The following is a 23,713-nucleotide window of genomic DNA, read 5'->3' as shown; positions in this document are numbered from 1 at the left end:
AAAAGGGTTTCAATGGTAGATGTTCAATCCCCCACTGCTTTTTGCAATATGGTCCACTTGATAGTTAGATCTATCTTATTTTTTGTCTCAAGCTTAAGATGAGCTCACTAAGTGGATGGATGGTTTAGATATAACACATAACTCATAATGAGACCTATAGAACTTGCTGACGTGAATGCAACAGTTATATACTTGTACACCAGCCAAATATACTTGTACACCAGCCAATCCGCTTCCCATGTCCTGGATGGATGCGGATTGTGCAGCGAGGAGCTCAGTGCCCTGTAGCATGGTGTAGATTTTCTATGGGCTCACTGTGATGTATGCATTGTATCCGCACTGTACATCCATTCTTTTCTTGCCCATTTAATGCATTGGACTAAGCTTCTGCACAGTGGATGCCTGAGTCTTCACATGGGTAAGGGCGTGTTTGGGAGCATAGATTTGGAACACCTGGATTCAAAACCCTGGATTAGAAACCCATTGGATTTGCAATCCTCCTAATGTGTTTGGCAAGCTAGAGTAGAAGGGAGTAAACTTTAATCCAGAACTACCCATCCGTGGTATATTTAGAAGAGTTTGAATTTAATTATTAAATGAAATTTAATATCTCTAAGTAGTGAGATATGTAATTTTTGACACAATAGTTGTGATGAGCCAGTTCTAATTTATACTTTGCCTGAAAATGATGAAATTCCAAGTCTGGGATGGGCCACAAGTACAAGATCATGTTTGAGTGACTAACCGTTGATTTATATGGACAATGTTTGGATGGTGCTGGACAATGTTTAGACGATGTTGATTTACATGGACAATGTTTGGACGATGCTGATCATCATTAGTGGGCCATGTGTCCAATAGAATGATAGTGTATAGTGACATACGTTACACCTGCAACTATTGAAATGGTTTTAAGTGTAATCCAAGTTATCACCGTCGATTACAAACCCCGGATTGGAAACCCTCCCCCTCAAATCCCCTCCAATCCACGGTGCCAAACGACTAGAATGATCCGAGAAAAGCGATGAACGGCGTGGATAAAACACTTACACCACGGTGGGCCCCACAGAGCCCTTTCCGGACGGATTACCGTCCGGGCGGGGTAGGACGCAATCCGCGTCCCTCAAAACCCTCCCTCTTCCCTCTCTAAAACCCTCCCTCTTTCAAACTCCTCTCTCTATCTCTATAATGGAAGAAGCGAGCTTGAGCTCGAGCTCGGAGGTGGACGGTCTGAAAACCCTAGACGAAATGGAAGAAGACGATGAAGATATCTGCATCGAAGACCTTCCAATGGAGACAAACGGCCATGATCTCTCGCCTCTCGACATGGACGAGCACGATCGAGGTAAGACTCCACTTCTGCCATTGATTAATCTCTTATTAATTTAATGTCATCCATCAATCCCTTCATCAAAATTGGAAGTGAGAAAGATTCTTCCTTTTCTTCTTAATGAAATTTCAGCGTTACACTTCTCAAAAAAAGCAAAAAAAGAAAAAAGAAAAAGGAAAAAGAAAAAAAAAATGAAGCAGGAAGTGAGAATGATTGCGATATCCTTTTTTTTTTTTTTTTGACATTTCATGAAATTCAAAGAATACGAATTCTCTCTCTCTCTCTCTCTCTCTCTCTCTCTCTCTCTCTTTGTATTTATGTATGTAACTATCTGTACCATATATAATGCAAGTAGCCTATGGGTGGAGAACTTTGAATATTCAAATGACATGGGAAGGTATTTTAAATGAAGTTGGGGGTATTTTGGGAACTGAAAAATGTAGCAGCTGTCGGCTCTGATTTCGCCCTCAAAAGGCCTGGAAGTGGTGGGTGAGGAGGAGGCGCCGAGGAAGATCAAGATAAAAGTGGTGGGTTGCGCATCCAATGTGAAGGCGGTGGATGTTTGTAATCTTTTCTCCGTCTTCGGGTTGTAGTCTGGTGTTGTATTCTTTCCTCGCCTAGCTTTTGCTTGGCGAGTCTTCTAAATAAAATTTCATTATCTTTCAAAAAAAAATTGCAGGACATGGGAAGGGTTGTTACCAAAAGAAAGGGCATTTCTTTCGCCCTCACTTTTTAAACTTGTCTTTCTTTCTTATAGGGTGTGTTTGGATAATGTCAAATCACAGTAACATAGTGTAATGGGTAATAAAAAAGTAATAGTTACCATTACTACCGTATTTGGAAGGAAAACATAATACTGTCCTTAGGCAATACTTCTCTTCCATTTTCACTAGTCACTACTGACATGTAAAGTACTTTCGTTGTTAAATACATTTAGATATAATTTTGTCCATATGTGTTATATCCACATCGTCTATCTATTTAGCAATATCGTTTTAGGGCATGGCCCCAAAAATGTGGAAGATCCAACACTTTTGAGGACCTCAAGAAGTTTTCAATGGCCAACATCCAATCCCTACTGCTACCTGTCGTGTGGTCCATTTCGAATTTGTATTTGCCTCATTTTTGTCTCATTGCATAAAATGATCACACAAGATGGGTGGACCTTGTGGATATAACACAAATATCATGGTGTGAGGCCCACGAAACTATGCCACATCAACCCACATCTGCACATTCATGCCATGCCGAGATTCCAAAGGATTCCAGTGATTTGACAGTTGGCTATATCCAATCAAAGGAAAGCAATAATGATGTGAGTTGTACTCTACATTACTATGGTTTCCAGTAATCCAAACACGCCCTTGCCAATCCCAAGTTTCTCTCTCTCTCCATCTCTCTTCCTTCCTCTCTCCATGCGTGTCACAGGTTCTTTACCCCCTAGTGCTTGTGCGCGTGTGAGGGTGCACGTGCATGTATATATGTACACACATATGCATACATATAAATAACATGATGCTATTTATTTATACATTTTATATATTTTATTTGTTTACAAAGAACTGTAATTCTTTTGGAGGTACTATATGACTCTGAAAAGAGGGTAATGAGATTTCTTCTTCTTCTTCATGATAGAATGGGGCCACTTTATGATCGAAAGCATTCATCTGTGGGCTCCATCATAGAATTGGGCTGATCGAAACCATTCATCTGTGGGCTCCATAATAGAGTGGGGCTAATTTGTGGTTGAAACCATTCATTTGTGGGCTCCATAATAGAATGGGGCTGATGGGTCATCACCAACATCGGATAATCCTTGACACTTGATTGTTAACTTGCAAATGGAGAATTGTTGAAGCCGGTTACCATTATAGAATGGGGCTAATGGGCTATCACCGACATTAGATAATCCTTGACACCTGAGTGTTAACTTGCAAATGGAGAATTGCAGAAGCTGGTTAATATTGTTCTAGCACAAAATCAGATGTCAAGATCATTAGATAGGGCTTTTACATATTTCTTATTGACTCTGGGGTCAACAATTTGAATGGTTTGTGTAGTTTGGGATGGAAGGAGAGAAGAACAAAAGAAGAAAGATGAGAGGAAGAAGAAGAGTAGAGGAGAGAGTATAAAGAGCTCTACATTCCCCACCTTTCTTTTATTATAAAATAGGGCAATCACTAATTACAATGAAATTACACATATACCCCTCTCGCTTAAAGATAAAATAAACTAATGACTTATGGGCCTAAGATCTAACCCAAATACGGACCCAAACATATGTGGACTACATGGGAGACTGGGGGGACCACATAATGTAGCCATAACATATCAATACTTCTGTAGTGTCCCGAATTTCATGGTTTGAACACACACTCAATCCCTGACATTTCGGGTGCCACTTTTGGTTTGTAGAAGCGTGATCTTTCATTATAATAATTTTTGGCATCAAATCAATCATAAGAGCTAAGCTAAACAATGTATATAAGTCCAAATGTAAGTGTAGTAACAACAATCTCTAAAATATACATACAATCCAACTAATCAACATAGTCCACTCAGTTGGGGAATCCAATATATATGATCCAAAAAAGTATAAAAAAGAGAATAATATCTCAGGACGGGACTCTAATAACAACAATGCGATGAAGCGTGCCAGTCTATCCCCGCCCATCCGAGACCTGGAAGTACAATACCTCATCTATAGGGTCCAGGTATGCATCATCTAATGCATTGGCCTCTGTGGTACCCGCATCGCCGATACCGTCTAGTTGGTGTTTTAAAACACCGTCCTAGGTGGGAGCGAGTGATCAACTTAGTGGTACTATTTTCCTAAGTTACACATGTCATCAACACTATCAAGCGCATGCAGTGATAACATAACAAAACAAACGATTTCCTAATCTAGTTCATTAAGTGCATATATGGCATGATATGCGTATGCATGTCCCGAGAATAACAACAACCGTGATATTACTCGTAACTAACATTTCTAACAAATTATCCATCTTAACGTAATATGGCTCATCACCAATATTACCAACAAATGCCATGATATGCATGTCATAGCCAAGTCTTTATTAATCTAAGTTCAATCAGCATATTGGCGAAGCTAGAATACCACCATTATATCACGAGTCGAGTAACCTGATCATGTGGCTCGTTGCGGCTCGTGGTGGCTCATCGCCAGCGTCTCTTAATCCAATTTAGGGTTCGTCACCCAAATGCCCAATGTATATAATTGTTACAAAAGTAAGGGCTCTTCATCGAAGGACAAATTTTTTTAAAAAGGTAAGGGTTTGTTAGCCAACATTAAATCAACGTGGGAAGGGGTTTGCCACCCAATTCTAACAACAACATGGTAGGTTCATTACCTTCATTGATGCTCACCGGTCACTACGGCGGGCTCGTCACCTAACATAGGCTGACAGCTCGGACACGATGTCTCATACCGCCATGCTTTACTCATGAGTCTTTAGTTAGGATCGCATCGCACTAACGATTATAATGAGACTCAAATTCAATGGAAATAGTGGTGTTCCAGATTCCATAGAATATTATACAACATCAAGTATGTGAACGATCAGCTTTGTGTTAGACTGATCCGATCGACTATGAAGAACTTTAACAAAACCGGCATTGGATGCAAAACATGCAGCGTAGTTCCAATTATTATCGGTCGTCTGTGTTCACCCTTGGTCGATTGAATAAGCCCGGAGTAACAAATCCAAGATAGGGCCATCCACTTATTCAAACAGTTTTCAGAGCTTGACCTGCAACAATAATAATTCCAATCATTAAGTGCATAATCTCAAGCGTAAAGCAATTTAATACCGCATCGTGGTAGGTCAATTGAATATATGTACAAATCAACACGACCCAATCTAAATCAATGCAACTTAACAAGCGGTAAAGAAGGTTTCTAATATTAAGAATTTTATATCATTTAAGCATTTTATCGAATATGTTGTCAACCAACATCAAGTAACACAAGGGTTATGATAGTAAAGCAAATCTCGCACTTGTAACATACAGAATCTTAATCAAAGTATGAATTCATTATCTAAGACGATCAAAGTTTGATAAAAGGAAACCTAGAAGAAATGGTCATCACCTTAGAAAGATGTTTCTCAATCTCCGAGCACCTAGATTTATGGTTTTTGGGAAAACTCCAATTTCCTAAACCAAATACAAGTAAAACTTAAGTAAGGCTAGGGAGTATAACATTCAATTGCTCAATCGGAAGGTACGATTCGGTAGCAACTAGGGTTTGATCGAAGGAATCCCACCCTACAATCACCAAGATCTCATTATTTCTCTCTCTCTCTCTCTCTCTCTCTCTCTCTCTTTCTCTTTCTCTCTCTTTTCCTCTTTCTCTCAAGCTAGGGAAAATTCGTATGAAGAAGAGGGGCTGCCCAAAGAGAGGTATTTATAGTCTCAAATGCGTGTCAAATGGCCGTATCAATGGGTTTAAGTGTTAACTAACCTTATGGGAGGTTGAGTTCAGCTTTTGAGGCCCACTATGGAGTGTATGGGTTTATCTATTCCTTAGAATAGTTGTCCCAAGTGGTGATCTACTTAAGGCTACCATTATTCCACAATTCGGACACAACGATCTATGGATATGATTACGAGACTAGTTTGATGGTTACTGGTTGTCGATTGGGGTCGCAGTCATAGGGATGTTTGTAGGGTAATGATTAAGGTTGATGCCCTTAATTTGATCGCAAACTAACGGCTTGAAAGCCATAACATCGGGTAAGTTCGAATGTGCACAATTAACTTCTTGGTGATTTCTAGGCAGCTTCACACATCACATATTCACATGTAATACCTTGCGGCTCCAAGTTGAACGATTCGGTGCGCATTCTTGGTTATGTCCCGTGAGGGACATCAAGCCCACTAAGATGAATATATTTTTTTAAAAATAACTTTGAGTTCAGTGATCCACTAATGAGCGGTCTAGAATTTGTTTGGTTAATGAGCTGGACCTAAATTCTTTTGCTCAGATTCTGGGTTGCTCGACTGCCCCGCTCCCGACGTTCTTTGTGGGCCTGCCGCTTGTCATTGGTACCCCTCCGTTATCTATGTGGGACAAGGTGGTGGAGAAATTCCAAAAGTCGTTGGCCAGATGGAAATTTAGGTACTTGTCTATGGGGGGCAGGCTCACGCTTATTAAAGCTGCATTGTCGAATATTCCCATATATTTCATGTCCCTCTTTATCTGTCCGTTAGCTGTTCTGCGTCGGATCGACAAGCTAAGAAGAGATTTTTTGTGGAGCGGCAAGGAAAATCAGAAGAAATTCCATCTCCTGGACTGGCAAGAGGTCTGCAGACACTTCCAAGACGGAGGCGCAAGCGTCAAAAACCTGAAGGTGATGAACAAGGCTCTCCTGGGCAAGTGGACCTGGAGACTCGGATCGGAGCCGGAAGCTTTATGGAACAGTGTCATCAAAGGGAAATATGGGTCGTCCTCGGGAGGTTGGTGGACCAGGGATTCTTCAGCCTACAGAGCTTCTCGCATTTGGAAAGGAATCATTCGTTCCAAAAATCCGGTAATTGAGAATATTGCTTTTCATTTGGGGAATGGGTCGGCGATTCGGTTTTGGGAGGACCGTTGGTTAGGGGAAAGGAGTTTGAGGGACAATTCTTATCTATTTATCGCCTCACTGTAAAGAAGGACAGGCCTGTTGACAACTTTTTCTCTCAAACAGAGTCTGGTTTAGTTTGGGATATCAGCTTCTGTAGAAATCTTTACGACTGGGAGGTAGCTCATTATGCTGAGCTTTTTGATTGTTTATCCAGGGTTAGCCCGACCCAGTCCGAACCGGATAAAATTATCTGGACCAAAGAAAAATCCTCCCATTTCTCGGTGAAGTCCCTCTACGCTACTCTTCTCCCCTCCTCTCCCCCTGCAACGTTGGCTTCTCCGTTTATCTGGAAATATCCCGTCCCCCCAAAATATATCTATTTTGCTTGGCTGGCCTCTAGGAATCGGATTCTCACCTTAGACAACCTCATGAAGAAAGGTATGCAACTCGCCAACATCTGTCTATGTTGCACGGGCTGTGATGTATCTGTTGATCACCTCCTCGTGCACTGTTTGTTCATCTCTCAGATCCGACAAGACTTTCTTTCAAGCTTCAACGTTTGCGGCTGCGTGCCAGCTTCTGCCTCCTCTTTGCTCGCTTACTGGCACGGCTTCAAGTTGGGTAAAATCAGATCTAAGGTTTGGAAAATGACAATCATGGCTATTTGGCGGGCGGTCTGGAAGGAGAGATACGATAGATGCTTCAACAATGCGCAAGGTTCGGCTCAAGTTGTGGGATCAAGAGCAAAAAATCTTCTTATAGAATGGGCTTCTAATGTGTCTTTTCTTAGAGATTTTAACTTTCTATTTTTAGGCTTGTAGTGTTTTTTTTTTTTTTTTTTGTGGCTTTGGTTCTGCTATCTCAGCAGCCCCCCTTGTTCCCTTCCTCTGTTTTTAATATAATCCCGTTGCTTTTAAAAAAAATAAAAAAATACGACCATTTCTGGGTTGAATTGAGTAGTGGGATTTTTTGTGCGCGATAGGTAGGGTTTGGATTAGCTAAGTTCACATCCTGGCCTTTTCACAATTAGCAGAAATGGTGATTCGGTCCTAATTACCCTAAATCATTGATTTTAGGTTAAACATGGTAACTAATTGAGTTTGTATGGTTTTTTTGTCAGCAACGCTCGTGTATATGCTAGGGTTGAGTATGTGAATTTTATGGGACATTTCAACTTCTCCTCAAGCTGGAGTATATATATCATGAATGCCCAACTTGACAAATAATCTAACCAGATGAACTTAACTTAAAGCCTTCGTGAACATGTCTGCTACTTGATCTTGGGACTTGACAAATGGAGTGCATATTTCCCTATTAGCAACCTTCTCTTTGACAAAGTAACGGTTGACTTCAATGTGCTTGGTTCTTTCATGATAACTTAGATTGTTGGTGATGTGAGAGGCTGGTTGATTATCACGGTATAATCTCATAGGAGCATCCACTACGAACCTGAGCTCACACATTAACGTCTTCAGCCAAATAAGTTCGCATGTTGCATGGGCCATAACATTGTACTCTGCTTTTGTACTAGACCGAGCGACAAACTGTTGTTTCTTACTTTTCCATGTAGCCATATTTCCTCCTATGAATGTACAGTAACTTGTGGAAGATTGCCCGTCAGAAGGAGACCTTGGCCATTCTACATAAGAAAACCCTTATACGCTAAGGTGTCCATTTTGCTTATAAAGTATTCCATGGCTAGGAGCTCCCTTTAAATATCTGAGTATGAGAAATACGACCTTTCTATGAGATGTACAAGGAGCCTGCATAAACTGAATCACTACACCGAATGGATAAGTGATATCTGGTCGTGTAATCATTAAATAGATCAATTTGCTACTAGCTGACGATATCTCCCTACATCATTCAATAGTTCCCCTTCATCTATATTCAGCTCTGAATTAATGTTCATGGGTGTTACAACTAGCTTAGCCCCAAGCAAACCTGCCTCTTCAAATAAATCCATCACAGGCTTCCGTTGCGACATGTTAATTCCCACCTTTGGCCTTGCTACCTCGATACCTAGAAAGTATTGAAGGTAACCTAAATCCTTTGTAGAAAAGTGTTCTTGCAAGAACTTCTTCAATTTAGATATACCTGTACTATCACTGCCCATGACAATGATATTATCCACATATATAGCTAACACTATAGTACCAGTCTTCCCTTGTCGAACAAAAACTGAATGATTTGCTTGACTATGTTTATCCTGAACTGACACATCGCTTTACTAAATTCGTTGAACCACCTGTGGAGAGACTGCTTTAATCCATTTACATTTGTCAAACCACGCATGGAGAGACTGTTTTAATCTATAAATGAATTGTTTTAGATGATAGACTTTATGTGACTCCTGAGCAACAAAGGCAGGAGGTTGCTCCATATACACCTCTTTAAGCAGATCTTGTGAAAATGTCTTCTTCACATCAAGCTGGTACAAAAGCCATCTAAATTTGCAGTGATAGAGATCACTGCACGCATTGTTTTGAAATAGCATAAGCGATTGTATGTGACCTAAAGGGCCCGTGCACATGCAATTGCATAATTGCACATGCCATTGCACATCCCCCTAAAAAAATTACATTTTTTCATCAGATAAGTGATGGCATAATCGTATAAATTATCATATATTCCATGGCATAAAATTGCATATGCATCATGGTTATAAAACTGCATATATATGCTCCCAAAATGGCACATGCAATCACATAAGCTCTTATGCGATCGCATGTGACAACAATGACTACATGTACGAAATGAAGCTTAGCCACAGGAGAGGTCACATAGTAGTCAACACATGGAGTTCGAGTCCATCATTTCCTTTCACAATCAATCGAGCCTTTAAATGATCCTATGCCATTGGGATTGTACTTGATAGTGTGGATACCCATTTGCACCCTACTGTATGTTTTCCTATAGGTACTGTTACTAAAATTCAAGTTTGATTTTGATGAAGTGCACTGCAACTAAAATTCAAGTTTGATTTTGATGAAGTGCAACCGTCTCTTCTTCCGTAGCTTGCCTCCACAGATAACTGTTAAGAGCCTCTTGAAGGCAACAAGGAATAGACACAGGGGACAAAGACAAATCAAACTGCTGAAAAGAAGGAGACAAGCCATCAAAGGAAACAAAATTAGAGATGGGATGTTGAGTATAAGAGCGTGTACCCTTATAGAGAGCAATGGGTAGATCATCTTCATTTGACAGTATCGGTGAAGACCCAAGAAGACACGTTGGTATGCACTTCATCACCTTTCTTGGAACATCTCGAGTAGACATGCAACGGTGAAGGAGCCGAATGTTGCACAGGAATTTGTTTTTTAGATGAAGTTACGTCTGATACCATAGGAAGAGTGGTATAACTTTGATCAAGTTGCACTGATCTTCAATACTTGGAAAAATACGGAGTACTTTTCAAAGAAAGTGACATCAATTGACACATACTGTCGACGAGTGATTGGATTATAGCACTTGTAACCCCACCGAGTACAAGAGTATAAAAAAACACACTTTATAGTTTTGGGTTCAAATTTATTAGAAACATGATCAAATTGATGTACAATTTATATACACCAAAAAACTCTAGGAGGAATTACAAACGGCTGGCGCAGGGGATATAGGACAGAAAAAAGGAGTATTACCACCTAAGATTGATGAAGGCATCTGGTTCATGAGATAACATGTAGTCAAAATTGCAGAACTCTAAAAACCCTTTGGAACCTTCATATTTAACAACAATGCCCTAGCAACCTCAAGTAACCCCACCGAGTACAAGAGTATAAAAAAACACACTTTATAGTTTTGGGTTCAAATTTATTAGAAACATGATCAAATTGATGTACAATGTATGTACACCAAAAAACTCTAGGAGGAATTACAAACGGCTGGCACAGGGGATATAGGACAGAAAAAAGGAGTTTTACCACCTAAGATTGTTGAAGGCATCTGGTTCATGAGATAACATGTAGTCAAAATTGCAGAACTCTAAAAAACCTTTGGAACCTTCATATTTAACAACAATGCCCTAGCAACCTCAAGTAGGCGGTGTTTTTTATGCTCTACAACTCTATTTTATTGTGGTGTGTCACACGTGTGTGCACATAATGTTTGATGAATAATGCCATGGGATAAAAGATATAAACGAAAATAATTTGCTGTATATTCCTTAGCATTGTCAGATCTTAGAATGCACACTTTAGCAGCAAATTGAGTTTGGGTTTGCACATGAAATTCTTTAAAGCACATAAACACCTCAAAATGGTCTTTCATCCAATATAACCATGCCATTATAGAGCAATCACCCACATAGATAATAAAATATATAAAATCAGATAAACTGAAAACATGAATTGGACCCAAAACATCTGAATATATCAAGCAAGAAGGTTTATCACTTTATCCTTACGCGAAAGAAAAGACACTCTTTAAATGTTGCTTAGCTCGCAAGCTTCACACTCTAACCTGGACACATGCGACAAAGATGGCATAGGACCCAAATTATTTAAAGATGGGTGATCTAGCCTGGAATGCCACTAGCGAGGAGAGAGGTTGGTCTGCAATACAACTCCATTTCTAGTTGTTCCACAATTGAGGTAATAGAGTCGACGTGATTCGTGTCCTCCACCAATAATCCGCTCTGTCTTTAAGTCTTGAAACTCACAATAGGAATGATAGACTTTGATAGAACAATTGAAGGCTTTGGATAGTTTATTGATTGATAATTAGCTTAAAGGAAACTTAGGAATGTACAAAATTGAAGATGATAAGAAATTTGGGGTAGGATAGACAATTCCTTTCCTAGATACATTAGTTGATGTGCCATCAACTAGTGTGACAAAAGAGATGGATGGGGATTGGACTAACCGAGATAGAACACTATGCTTACCAATCATGTGATCGGAAGTTCCAGAATTAATAATCCATGGGACATTCTTAGAAATTGCGAAACAAGTTGTACTTGACTGCACAAAAGTAACTTTGGAAGAAGAGGCATGGGTTGAGTGATCTTTCATACGCTTGGCATATTCTTTGTTATACATAGTAACTATGTCACTTGAAGCACTCGACTCAATAGGAGTGACAGACTTGGACTTGATCACCCCAAGCTGGCTTTCTCACTAGATCCCAACATCTATCAACTCTGTGATTGTTAAGACCACTGTGAGTGCAATGTCGATTACCACAACTGTGACCACTAGCACCAACACCATTTGTGCCACAGCCACCCCACATAGTCCTGCCTTCGACACAACCTCCCCCCGAGTCTCTACCTCCAAATCGATCACTGCGACTGCGACTATCTCAGCTCCCCCCATCACCTTTGCCAGATGCAGAGCTAAAAGAAGACCTGATAAGAATCAAGTAAGGAACCTTGTGTGGTCATACTAGTTGTACGCTGATCTCTAGTGAATGCCTTTGTGACTGATGGGATCCCACTTCCTCCAAGAATATGAGATCTCACAGGTTCAAACTAAGCTTGGAGGCTAGAGAGGAATTTGGTGACAAGGATTTCCTCCCTCTGCCTCCACATAGTCTCAACATCTATAGACATTAGCTGATACATATTTACTTCTTGCCACATGCCCGCAGGGCAGAATAGTATTCTCCCACACTTTTTTCTCCCTGCTGGAATTAAAATACATTCTGTAGAAGCTCATAAATATGAGTTAATTTTTTCTTGCTCAAATACATCTCCTTCAAGTTATCCTAGATTTCTTTGGTGGTCTTGAAGAAGATATTTGCACTGATATGTGTCTCTATAGTACACAACAATGCCCTAATTTGGGCATCTTTTGCTCCCCAATCATCATAATCCGTCACAGTTTCATCAGGTTTGGGTGATGTCAGATATTTCACTTTTCTTTTTTCCTATTAGAAAAACTTCTACAAACGTCGTGTACTGTAGATATTTTGTTCCACGTAGTTTAGTTGATGTGATTTGGAGGGACATCGACTTTGATGTGGATATAATATTATCCTTTGATTCACCCTTGGTATCCATCTTAACAAAGGGAAGAACTTTGAATACATAATAGCGCAAACTTTCAACAAAATTGAACTTCACACATAGAAGGATGTATAAATCCCCATACACAATCAGCTAGATCATTAGCTGCTTTCACCTGTACACTTATTCTTTGATCTATGCCATCAACAACCTTCACGAATAATTTCTGTCTTCAAATCTGATTGTAGATCGAATTGCAGATGAGAGATGACCCACTCTGACCCATCATGTGGGTAGAATATAAAAGTGGGCCTTACATGCCTTTGTGGAACATGATTACACCACCTACCAAGCAGTGTACAAAACAGAAGAAGAAATAAAAAGGAGGAAAATATGATAAAGAGAGAGAAGCAATAAATCAGATCACTTATGGCTCTGATACCGTGTAGTTTGAGATGAAAGGAGAGAAGAAGAAAGGAAGAAAGATGAGAGGAAGAAGAAAAGGAGCAGAGAGAGCATAAAGAACTCTACACACCCCACCTCTCTTTTATTATAAAATAGTGCAATCATTAATTACGATGAAATTACACTTATACCCCTCTTGCTCAAAGATAAAATAAACTAATGAGTTATGGGTCTAAGGACCCAAACACATAACTAAGGCCCAACATAGACACAAACATATGTGGACCACATGGGAGACTGGGGGGCCCACACTTGTGGCCATACCGTATCAACAATTTGAGTCACCAAAATGTGGGCCGAATTTGCATGCACACACAATAGAAGAGGAAAGCAAAGGTTTTTTATTTTCATTTTTATGAGGACGAGCAAAAGGAAATGAAGTTGCTATCAAGAAATATGTAAATATGTTTTTTTCTCTTTTTTGGTAGCTTTATAAGAATTGGTTCAAAAAAAGATGTTTGAGATTAAAATTTTAAGATCGCGTTCAAATTTACAATTTCAGCATCTCCTTTAGGGGAAGTTTGGATGCCTATAAAGTTTTAAGTTATAAACACTTTACACCTGAAAATAGTTTCAGGTGTAAACTGTTTACATGCTATTATGTTTGGCTTTTAACTGGTAAGGTAAACAGATTATGTGTTTGGATAACTTGTAAAGTGTTTGCAATGTATAAAGTGGGTATTCGCACCACATAGAGCTTGGGGCGGTAAATCCCGCCAAAAACAATGCGTGTATCCGCAGGGATTAGTCCCACTTCAAAAAAAGAGGTGGGGACACCCTGTGTCTTCAAAAAAAAAAAAAAGGAGCACGCACTGGACAGAGTGGATGTCCTCCGCCCATCACAGTGGGCCCCAAATGCAATCTGGAAGTTTTTAATGGTGGACATCCCATCCTTCCTTCTCGTGTGGTCCATTTGATGATCAATCAAGCTATTTTTTTGGGGTCATAGGAGAGCATCAAGGGAAGTACATGATGTACAGATTGGATGTACCATACACATTAGGGTAGGCCCCACACATCATGATTGCGTATCAACCATTGTGTTATGTTATGTATAATGTCTTTTTAGCTGTAAAGACTTTACTTGTAATATGAAATATGAAACATGGCTTTTTGCCAAGTTTCATATTACAGCTAAAAGCTTTAAAGTGTTTGCAGCCTGTAAAGCCTTTACAGGCAAATGCAGGTATCCAAACAACCCTTGTAATCCGATCACCTGTAATCCCTTTACAACTTGGGGATTAAACAGGCATCCAAACAACCCCTTCAGGCAATTTTGATAACTAGACTGGAAAGAATGAACCATTTTTATCCTTAAGAAAATAAAAATAAATAAAAATCAAGAACAAAACATTTTTTTCCTGTCATTGCATCAACTTGTTCTTTCGCTGCTATTACAAAATTACCAAAAAGCAAAAATCTTACTATATTGAGGTTTGATTTGGATACCATAAAACTCCTTGGTGCATCTTCCACCATAAAAAATGGCCCACTTCTAGGGAAATCAAAACTGTTGATCTGGTGGAACCCCTTACAAAGGGGCTAAAGCTAAAAAATACAACAGTTGGAGTTGTGTAGTAGTTGCATTAGTACCCCCAAAATGGTTGGTTTTAAAAACTTAAGCAAAACTTAAAAAAAGAAAAAGAAAAAGGAAAGGAAACAGGAAAATAAAAGAGCATTGTTTCGCATCATCATCATCATAGTCTTGTCCCACTAGTTGTGAATTGTGACTGGCTTTACAGATCCTGTTTCCTTATCAATCCTATCCATGACTTTGTCTTAAATGAGTGGACAAGCCTTCATATCCTTCTCACCATCTTAGCACCCCCCTCACCCCCCCCCCCCCTAACAGAGCTATCTCTGGTCTTTGTCGCACATGGACAAACGTCTCAATTTGCTCTCTGCCTTTTATTTATATATTTTTTTGTAATTTCTTCAACCCTCCAAATGCACTTCTTCATTCCATCCACCCTGCTCTGATTCTATGGGAAATATCCTTTTGAATCTCCCCATCAAGTAACAAAACACATTGCTTGACCAATCTCTTGACCATTTTTTAAAAACTTAAAAGTGTCACCTCTATAACTATTCTTACTAAAGTTGCATTCCAAATATGCCATCTCGGTTATACTGATTTAAAAGCCTCTATGCTTCGGAGCCTTCTTCCAAATGCTGATTTCTCCATAATTATATAATAACAAGTTGTGTCTTTTTTTGGGCCATTCATTCCACTTAAAATAGAGGCAGGTGACAATGATGTTGGAGGTGAAGAAAACTCGAAAGTCTTACTCACGGCTTCGTATGATCTAAAACTAAGAGAACTTCTGCGTAATATATGTTCAATTGAAGTGGCTGTTTATTCAAGAGCTTCAAAAGAGTTTGTTAGATTACTAAGAGGCGATTCAGGTGGCGAACTGCTTTGTCAGTATGTTCGGGCTTCTCCTTCTTGTATGGAACTGATGGAAGTTTGGAAGATGCGGCAGGGAAAGCCTGGAATGGCACACGTTTTATCTTTAATTTCAGCAATTTTGGACCACCCAGATGGTAAATACCATATGGAGGATCTTGCGAGACTTGCTATCAGCCGAAGGCTTGATAAACTTGCCCGCTCAATTCTCACGACTAAGTTAGAAGATGTCTATGCAGAGCTGAACAGCAGAGAGGCAAAGCGCCAGAGTGCTGCTTTGTCACTCATGGCAGCGGTTGTTAGGCGAGGTGTGGGTTTAGCTTCTGAGGTTGCTAAGAGCTTCAATTTCAAGCTTGCAATGTTTCCTAAGCTTGCCGATGTTCAACCAATGAAAGGAGGAAAGAAGATGAAGCATTCAACGAGACTGTCATTTATCGAATTTGCGATGTCATTTTTGGAAGTCGGTAATCCAAGGCTTTTGAGGTGGATCCTTCAGCAGAAAGATATGTATTTCGGGGTGCTTCGTGGGCTCAGCAGCGATGATGAGAAGACCGTTGTTTATGTTCTGTCAAAGCTGCGGGATAAGATTCTTAGCCCAGAGTTGTTAGTGCCAGTGGGCCTTCGGAGTGTTCTCTTTGGGAGTGTTACTCTCGAGCAATTAAGTGGCATTTCTGGAAATCCGATTGGGGGCCCTGCTGCCGACATGGCACATGAGATTCTCATTATGGTTTGTACTGATCCATGTAATGGGTTAATGCCAGATTGGAAGCCTGGCACAAACCCATTGAGGGGTAATCCGAAGAGGCTATTGGGCCTCATGAAGAAGTTAAAGGCTACAGAAATTGGACATCACAAAGACCTTCTTCTGGCCATTGTAAATGGGAGGCCATCACTCTGTTCGGCATACATGGATGAGTTTCCTTACATTCTTGAACCTCGTCCAACGCGTCTCTGGTTTGCTTCACATTCTGATGCTGTAATCTTTCCTTTTCTTTTCCTCCACGATTTATTTGGTTACTAAGATACTTGCAGGTTTGCTGCCATTTCCCTTGCAGCGGACTTGATTTCCTCTACTATGGCGCGGCTTTCTTTTGCTTCACTTTGTTCTCAGTTCTGTGATCTGCCTCTTCTGGAAGGTTTGGAGATTCAATGTATTTTGAAATGTATCATTCCTCGTGCATTCACTCGGCTGGTAATCAACAGGGGTTTACTTCACTCTGACTTTCTTGTGAAACATGGTACCCTGAGGCTTCTTCTGGAGGCACTCAAGGCATTAGACAAATTAATCGGTACTGTAAATGTTGCACTGGAAAATATGCTTGTGGACGGACCTGCAGTTACCATCCATTCGGGGCTATCCAAACTAAATGGTTCGCTGGGGATCGGTGATTTTGGAAATGTCGACAAGAGTCCCAATATTCATGAAGTTGGCAAGTCTTGTACCTACAATCTGTCAGTGCAGAAATGGGTTTCTTTCAAGCAAGAAATCCAGAATGAACTAAGAGCAATGCTGCCTGACCCTCAGGTCCTGTTTAAGTTGCTTTCTTCATTGAGTCATGGCCAGTCCAAAACATCAGAAATGAGCTTGAAGAGATGTAGAGCATCTGAATATTTGCCTGAAGTTAAAAGTAGTGATGGTGTGAAGAAATTGAGATCTGATTCCATTGACGAAAATATTGATATTATCATTGGTGGGGTAAGTACAGAACATAGTACTGCTACGCCTGGGGTTTGTGAAAAAGTTAAAGATAACTTTGTCACAGAAGAAGCGGATACTGAAAAGGATCATATGATTGTGGTAGCTGGAATTTGGGGTTTACACGAGTTCTCTGCGATTGGCAATAAACTGAAGGATGGAGGAACGTACTTCCACTCAAAGTTGCTTGACGTGCTCACTTTATATCTGGTAAGATGTGGCTAATTTGAATATTGTTTGGTTTAGCATTAAAGTCGTTCTGCTATTTTGGAATAGTTTACACCATTTTTTCAAACTCGGTGAGTCAACTAGGATCTCGGTTGAGTTGACTCAGATTGGCCACAAAATTGGCTGATTCATGCTATTGATCAGCCCTATACAAAACTCGAAAAGTTTTTGATAACTCGGCTTAGTTTTTGCATTGTCTCAGCTAATCCACTGAGTCATGAAAACTCAGCCCGAGTCAATCAGTGTAAAATATTGCTAAAAATTAAATTAATCCTTGGTGTTGATGAACGAGCTTTATTTCCTTTTTAATAGTCTCTAACAGTTTATGTTTACTTGCAATTTTTATCTATTAATATCCTTAATTGGATTTACACCTATTTATTTCCAAATCCAATGTTCTATATCCTTTCTAAATTGTTAGTTTCCTTCTTTATAAGTCTGCATATATATTTTTTTTCTCACCAAATTCAAAACTAGACCAGTAAATTAGTTGAGATTGAACACAAATTACACTTCTTTAAAGGAATTTATGCAAAACCTGTATAAATGAATTGTGAAATTCACCTTAAAATAACTTCTATTTCTCAATGTGTTAACTATTAATTCCTTCTACTTTCTACATTGATCTTATGGTTCTTGTTTGTCAAATGAACTAAAGGTCATGTTCTTGTGCTCGTGCTTTAATAATTATGTGTGAGTTCATTAGGTTATTGATTGGAGCTGAATAAATGTCAAGCTAGGTAAATCAATTGGATGAAAGATGATATTTCAGTTGAAATGCACATCTGAATTTTGCGAGTTGCTATAAATTTATATCTATAGATCATACCGGTGCATATCTGACCTTCTGGATTTGTCTTTTTGCAGCGAACTTTGCTGTTTGGATTGGACGGATCATTTGACTTCTTTAAGATTCTCCCCAGTAATCCCTTAATCTTACCTATCAATGTGCAGCAATCTCTGTTGTCTCTCTTAATAGAATACATTGGACAATCTCCTGGAAGCAGTGTTTCCATAAGGGTCCCTGATCTGCTGTACAAGCATTTGCAGTCATTAATTAACTTGTTGATATATTCACCAGTTAAAGGCATTCAAGATCAAGCATATGTCCTGGCACGTGCAGCTATGTTAAGTACTGGCGCCTTTCACAGAAATCCCGCAGAAATTGATGCGTGGTTCTTATTCTTACCTGGTTACAACAAAAACAATTGTTCTGTGAGAAGCAAAGGAGATGAAGTGTTCCGGGACCTTTCTGCTGCTGTTGTTTCATTCTTTTGTGATTCTGTTTCCACTGTGGGAAATAACTTATATAAGCACCTGGATCATTTGCGCCGTCTTGTTTCCAAACTAGAAGTTGTTGAAGGTATTTTTTTCTATGTAATCTGTAAACATTTAATGCCTAACCTGTGGTTCTTGTTTGTTGGTATTTTAGTGGTTTTTGGGTTTCGTTGTTTCATGCTCCACTATCTTTGCAATAATATCGGTGTTACTTCTTCACTTCTGTTCAGACGAAAAAGAAGAAAATGTTATAGACAAACCTCTGAAAATGTTGACGTGGTACACTTCTCTGCTAAAATAAAATTAGATCTTAGTGTGTCATTGGAAAAAAAATTCAAAAGAAAATTTGGAAAGATTTCAAACTATTTTTGGAGGTCATGGCCTGAAGGATACAGATGGTTTCCGCTTGGTGGTGGCATTAGAGTTTGGTATGGAAACTGCTATCACACTTTCACTGAGCTTGTCAAGGCAGATGATGTGTGGAAGTGGAGGGTAAAGCAATTCCCATGGGCTTTCGTCATATAGACATTCTCGAAACATTTTTAATTTTTAGAAATTTAATAGCAGAAGGATTGTCATTGTATAATAAAATTAGGTTTTAGCATTCAAGTTAAACAAGTATTAGAGGTCTAGTTGACTATGACAAAGGATTAGGTGGAAGGTAAGGTGATATCGACATGTATTACAGAGGCTTCTTCTTCTTTTTTTTTTTGGAAGGATGAAAAATTTATTAAACAGCAAAAACAGCAAAAGATAATACAGAGGAAACAGAAAAAACAAAAAAGAAAAGTCCAAACAACGGACAACCCAAAAGCCGAAAATCTACAATTCAAACCAATTGGAGAGAAGCGAAACCACCCCAGAAATAACCACATGAGTGGACCTAGCTTGGTTTTGGAATTGCCTTCTATTCCTTTCTCCCAAAATCGACCACTAAATAGCTAGAAGAGAGAGGTGCCATTTGGAGTGGGGGAAGTTCCTACCTCCTCCATGCCAAGCCCAAAGGAGGTCTTGGACTGACCTTGGCATCGCCCAGCCAACCCCAAAATCTGCAAGAAAGTGATTCCACACCTCTTGAGCCACCGAACACCGAACAGAAGATGAAGAGGTGATCCATCGATTCAATGTCATGGTTACACATGCAACACATGTGGGGGATCATCATGTTCCTCTTCTGTAAGTTGTCGATCATCAGAACCTTCTTCCTCCCCACAAGCCAAGCTAAAGCTGCTACTTTGGGGGTGCCCCATAAGACCAAAAATGAAAGGCAAAGGACTCCTGCTGCACCTCAGCTTGAGGAAGAAGAAGCTTAAAGAACGACTTAACGGAAAAGCAACCTGAATTGTGCAACTTCCACACCAGAGAATCTAGCCCTTCGTGCGAATGGTACCACCGAAGACGGCCCAACAAAGCTATAAAGTCTGCAGCCTCATCATCGGTGAGATTCCTCATACAGGGATGAGCTAAAATAATCGAAGAGCCAAACACAGAGAAGCAATCAGCCTGGATGAGGTACCAATCTTGCTAAGGCAGGAAAGGCGGTGCGGAGTAGGTCCACACCACACTAGCAGTCATCCCAGAACTACGTCCTTGTCCCATCCCCCATTGAGGCCCTATAAAGAGATCTCTTTGCACGCCACATGCTTCCTTTGCCACATCCACCCCCCCCCTCCTCCCCGCAAACAAAAAGAAAAAGAAAAAAGAGAACCATACTCGCTAGAGATGATTCCACGCCACATGCTTCCTTCTTCTGTGCCAAATCTCCACATCGATTTACCCAGATGAGTAGCGTTCATGAGATTGAGAGGGCGCAAACCTACACCACCTTGATAAACTAGTTTACACACTTCTTCCCATTTCAGAAGATGAAACTTGAAACCTTCTTCAGACTCCTTCCAAAAGAAATCTCTCCTCAACTTCTCCAATCTAGTTAACACGACTTGCTGACGTTTGAAAAGAGACATAAGATAGAGTGACATGTTTGAGAATGCCATCTTAATCAAGGTAATACGGACCAAGAGATTAGTTTCGACTCCTCCAAATTGAAAGAATACCCTCTATTCTCTCAATCACCTTATCCCAAAGGTGGAGAGCTGGTTTCCCTATACATAGCGGAAGGCGAAGGTAAAAAGCTGGAAAGGACCCTGCCTTGCACCCAAAAGAATCTGCCAAACATGATAACTCTTCCTCTGAAAGATGGATACCTAGAAGATCACTTTTCATCACATTAATTTTTAGCCCGGAAACTTCTTCGAAGAAAATAACCACTTTCCCCAAATCTTCCACCATGGTTGGTTCAGCCTTACCGAAGATAAGAGTGTCATCAGCGAATTGAAGATGAGACACCGGGTTTGATCTACCATCCACCGAGAATCCGGAAAAGAAACCAACTACCTGAGCTTTAGCTAGCATGTGGCTGAAGGCCTCTGCAATGACTAGGAAAAGATAAGGAGACAAAGGGTCCCCTTGTTGAAGGCCCCTGGAAGGTTTAAAAAAGCTTTTCGGGGAACCGTTGACAAGGACCAAAAAGGATGGAGATCGAACACAAGCTTGCATCTACAATCTCCATTTAGAGCCACTTCACATTCGATCCAACATGTAGTCCAAGAAGTCCCATTCAACGTGGTATGCCTTGTCCATGCCTAATTTGCACACCACACCCGTCTTTTTCTGTCTGAACTGGGCGTCTATACACTCATGCGCGATCAAAGTCATGTCCAGGATCTGCCTACCTCCAATGAAGGCCCCTTGGTTTGGTGAGATAACTTTGCACTTCACCTTCTTGAATCTAGTTGCTAGGGCTTTGGCTAGGATTTTGTATGGGCTTCCTATAAGGTGTCTCGACTCCCATTGTGGTAAAGGTGGGTGTAATGAAGCCCACCGTTACCGATACGCTGAATCGACATAACGGTTGATAGGGGGGGCGTAATGGTCGATACGCCCCTGTATCGGTTGAATTTTTTTTTTTTGCTAAAAAAAATCCAAAAAAACATCCACAAAATGTGAAAAACTGTAAATATTCCAAATATGCATTCATTTCTAATTTTGAACATGTTTAAGGCAGTGTAACGGTCCAATCTTTAGTGAGAATGTTGTATCGGGCTATTTGATGAATTTATGAACTTGACAACTTGGAATTAATTGCAAATATTTTATATTTAATTATTTAACTATATGATATCAATACAAATTTATCAGAATGAATGTAATACCAAAATATCTCATATTTGTAGGTTTTATTATTATTTATGGTATTGGTGTATTATATACCTTGCGACTCTCATACATTTCATTTCAACATACAGAAGTTAGGGACTTTTGATATCATTTCTTTTGATATCATTTTTCCCAATAGATCCTAAGAAAAAATTGAAATTAAATTTGGGTGAATTGAGTTGCTGATTTGGGGCTGATTTGGCGTACCATTCGATGTCCCAAATCAGCCTCTAATTCATGCAATATATTGGTACTTATCCCACTAATGAATTGGTTGACATTTATTGGACAATGAAGAATGAAAAAAATATCAAATGGTCCTATTTCAAAAAACAAGTGTCTACAAATTAACGATGAAAATCATTCAAATAATTTAATTTTTGGATTGTGACTTAGCAATAACAGTCCATAACTTAATTAATTAATTTTGAGTTGATATATGCCTCATGTACAATTTATAGGGTCATGTACATGGGCCCACGTCGATGTATGTATTATATATCCACGTTATTCATTTGTTTTGCCAACTCATTTTACGACATGGTCAAAAAATGAGGCAGATCCAGATCTCAGGTGGACCACTAGTGGGTGAAGCCCTGAATGTGGGGCCCATCTCGATGTATTTTTATATCCATGCCGTTAATCTGTTTTGCCAACTCATTTTAAGGCATGGTCCCAAAAATCAGATAGATCTAAATCTCAGGTGGACTATAGTGAGTGATGCCTTGATTGTGAGGCTCACCTCGACACATTTGTTGTATATCCATGCCGTCCATCCCTTTTGCCAACTCATTTTAGGGCATGGTCTCAAAAATGAGGCAAATCCAAGTCTCAGGTGGACCGCACATTAGAGATTAAATTCCCACCATTAAAAGTTTCTTGGGCTAAAAGGTTTCTTTGGATCAAGCTGCCATTTGTATTTTCTCGTCATCCAGGTCTATGTGACCTTATCAACAGGCTCGATGGCAAATAAACATTACAATGGGCTGTAGGAAGTTTTTAACAGTGGGCATTCAATCCCTACTGTGCGACTCACTTGAGATTTAGATCTGTTTCATTTTGGGGACTATGGCCTAAAATGAATTAAAAAAACTGTTGGACAGCATGGATATACAACACATAAATCAAGGTGGGTCCCATGCACCGAAACAGTGCATTAAGCGGTGTACGCCGCAGAGTGTTTAAAACAAAACCTTAAGTGTGTGGCTGTGAAATAGCCACGCCTTCCATTTGTTTTTTTTTCCAGAGAGAGAGAGAGCCACACCATGGGAAAGAAAAAAGAAGAAGAAGGTGTCGCAGCAGTGCGACCGAACCAAAAAAAAAATCACAAAGAAACAGATTTTTGGGGATATTTCAAATTTTTTTTTTTCAGAGGGGGTTGATGATAGTATCAACGATAAAAAGGATTTTATAATTGCGATATTTTGGGAAATATCACATGATATAGGGAAGAAAGTGAACTTAAGCTTGGTTTCGTATCATCCACATGCAATATTGATAGTATTGGCTGACACTATCAATGTGCAATCATTGTTCTAATGAACAACGTGCCAGG

The 23,713-nt window shown here is 39.8% G+C and overlaps 1 protein-coding gene across 6 annotated transcripts in view; it reads left to right on the top strand.

Annotated features, from left to right (window-relative positions):
- The first annotated feature begins 1,155 nt into the window (after positions 1-1,155).
- The window catches only part of LOC131219338 (uncharacterized), a 64,961-nt gene continuing 42,403 nt past the window's right edge, over positions 1,156-23,713 (top strand). For 2 of the 6 annotated variants that reach the window (XM_058214422.1, XM_058214421.1), the window contains exons 1-4: positions 1,157-1,345; positions 15,575-16,694; positions 16,773-17,646; positions 18,532-19,027. In XM_058214422.1, the coding sequence (XP_058070405.1) occupies positions 1,189-1,345; positions 15,575-16,694; positions 16,773-17,646; positions 18,532-19,027 (2,647 nt within the window). In that variant the 5' untranslated portion in view covers positions 1,157-1,188. Of the gene's footprint in view, positions 1,346-9,938; positions 10,158-15,574; positions 16,695-16,772; positions 17,647-18,531; positions 19,028-23,713 lie in introns of those variants that run through there. The other 4 variants (XM_058214424.1, XM_058214425.1, XM_058214423.1 and 1 more) reach the window with 4 other exon arrangements.

The sequence above is a fragment of the Magnolia sinica genome, chromosome 11 (genome assembly GCF_029962835.1).
Source record: "Magnolia sinica isolate HGM2019 chromosome 11, MsV1, whole genome shotgun sequence".
Taxonomy (NCBI): Eukaryota; Viridiplantae; Streptophyta; class Magnoliopsida; order Magnoliales; family Magnoliaceae; genus Magnolia; species Magnolia sinica.
Note: the sequence above shows the minus strand (reverse complement) of the source record. Positions and strands in the feature narration are given on the sequence as shown.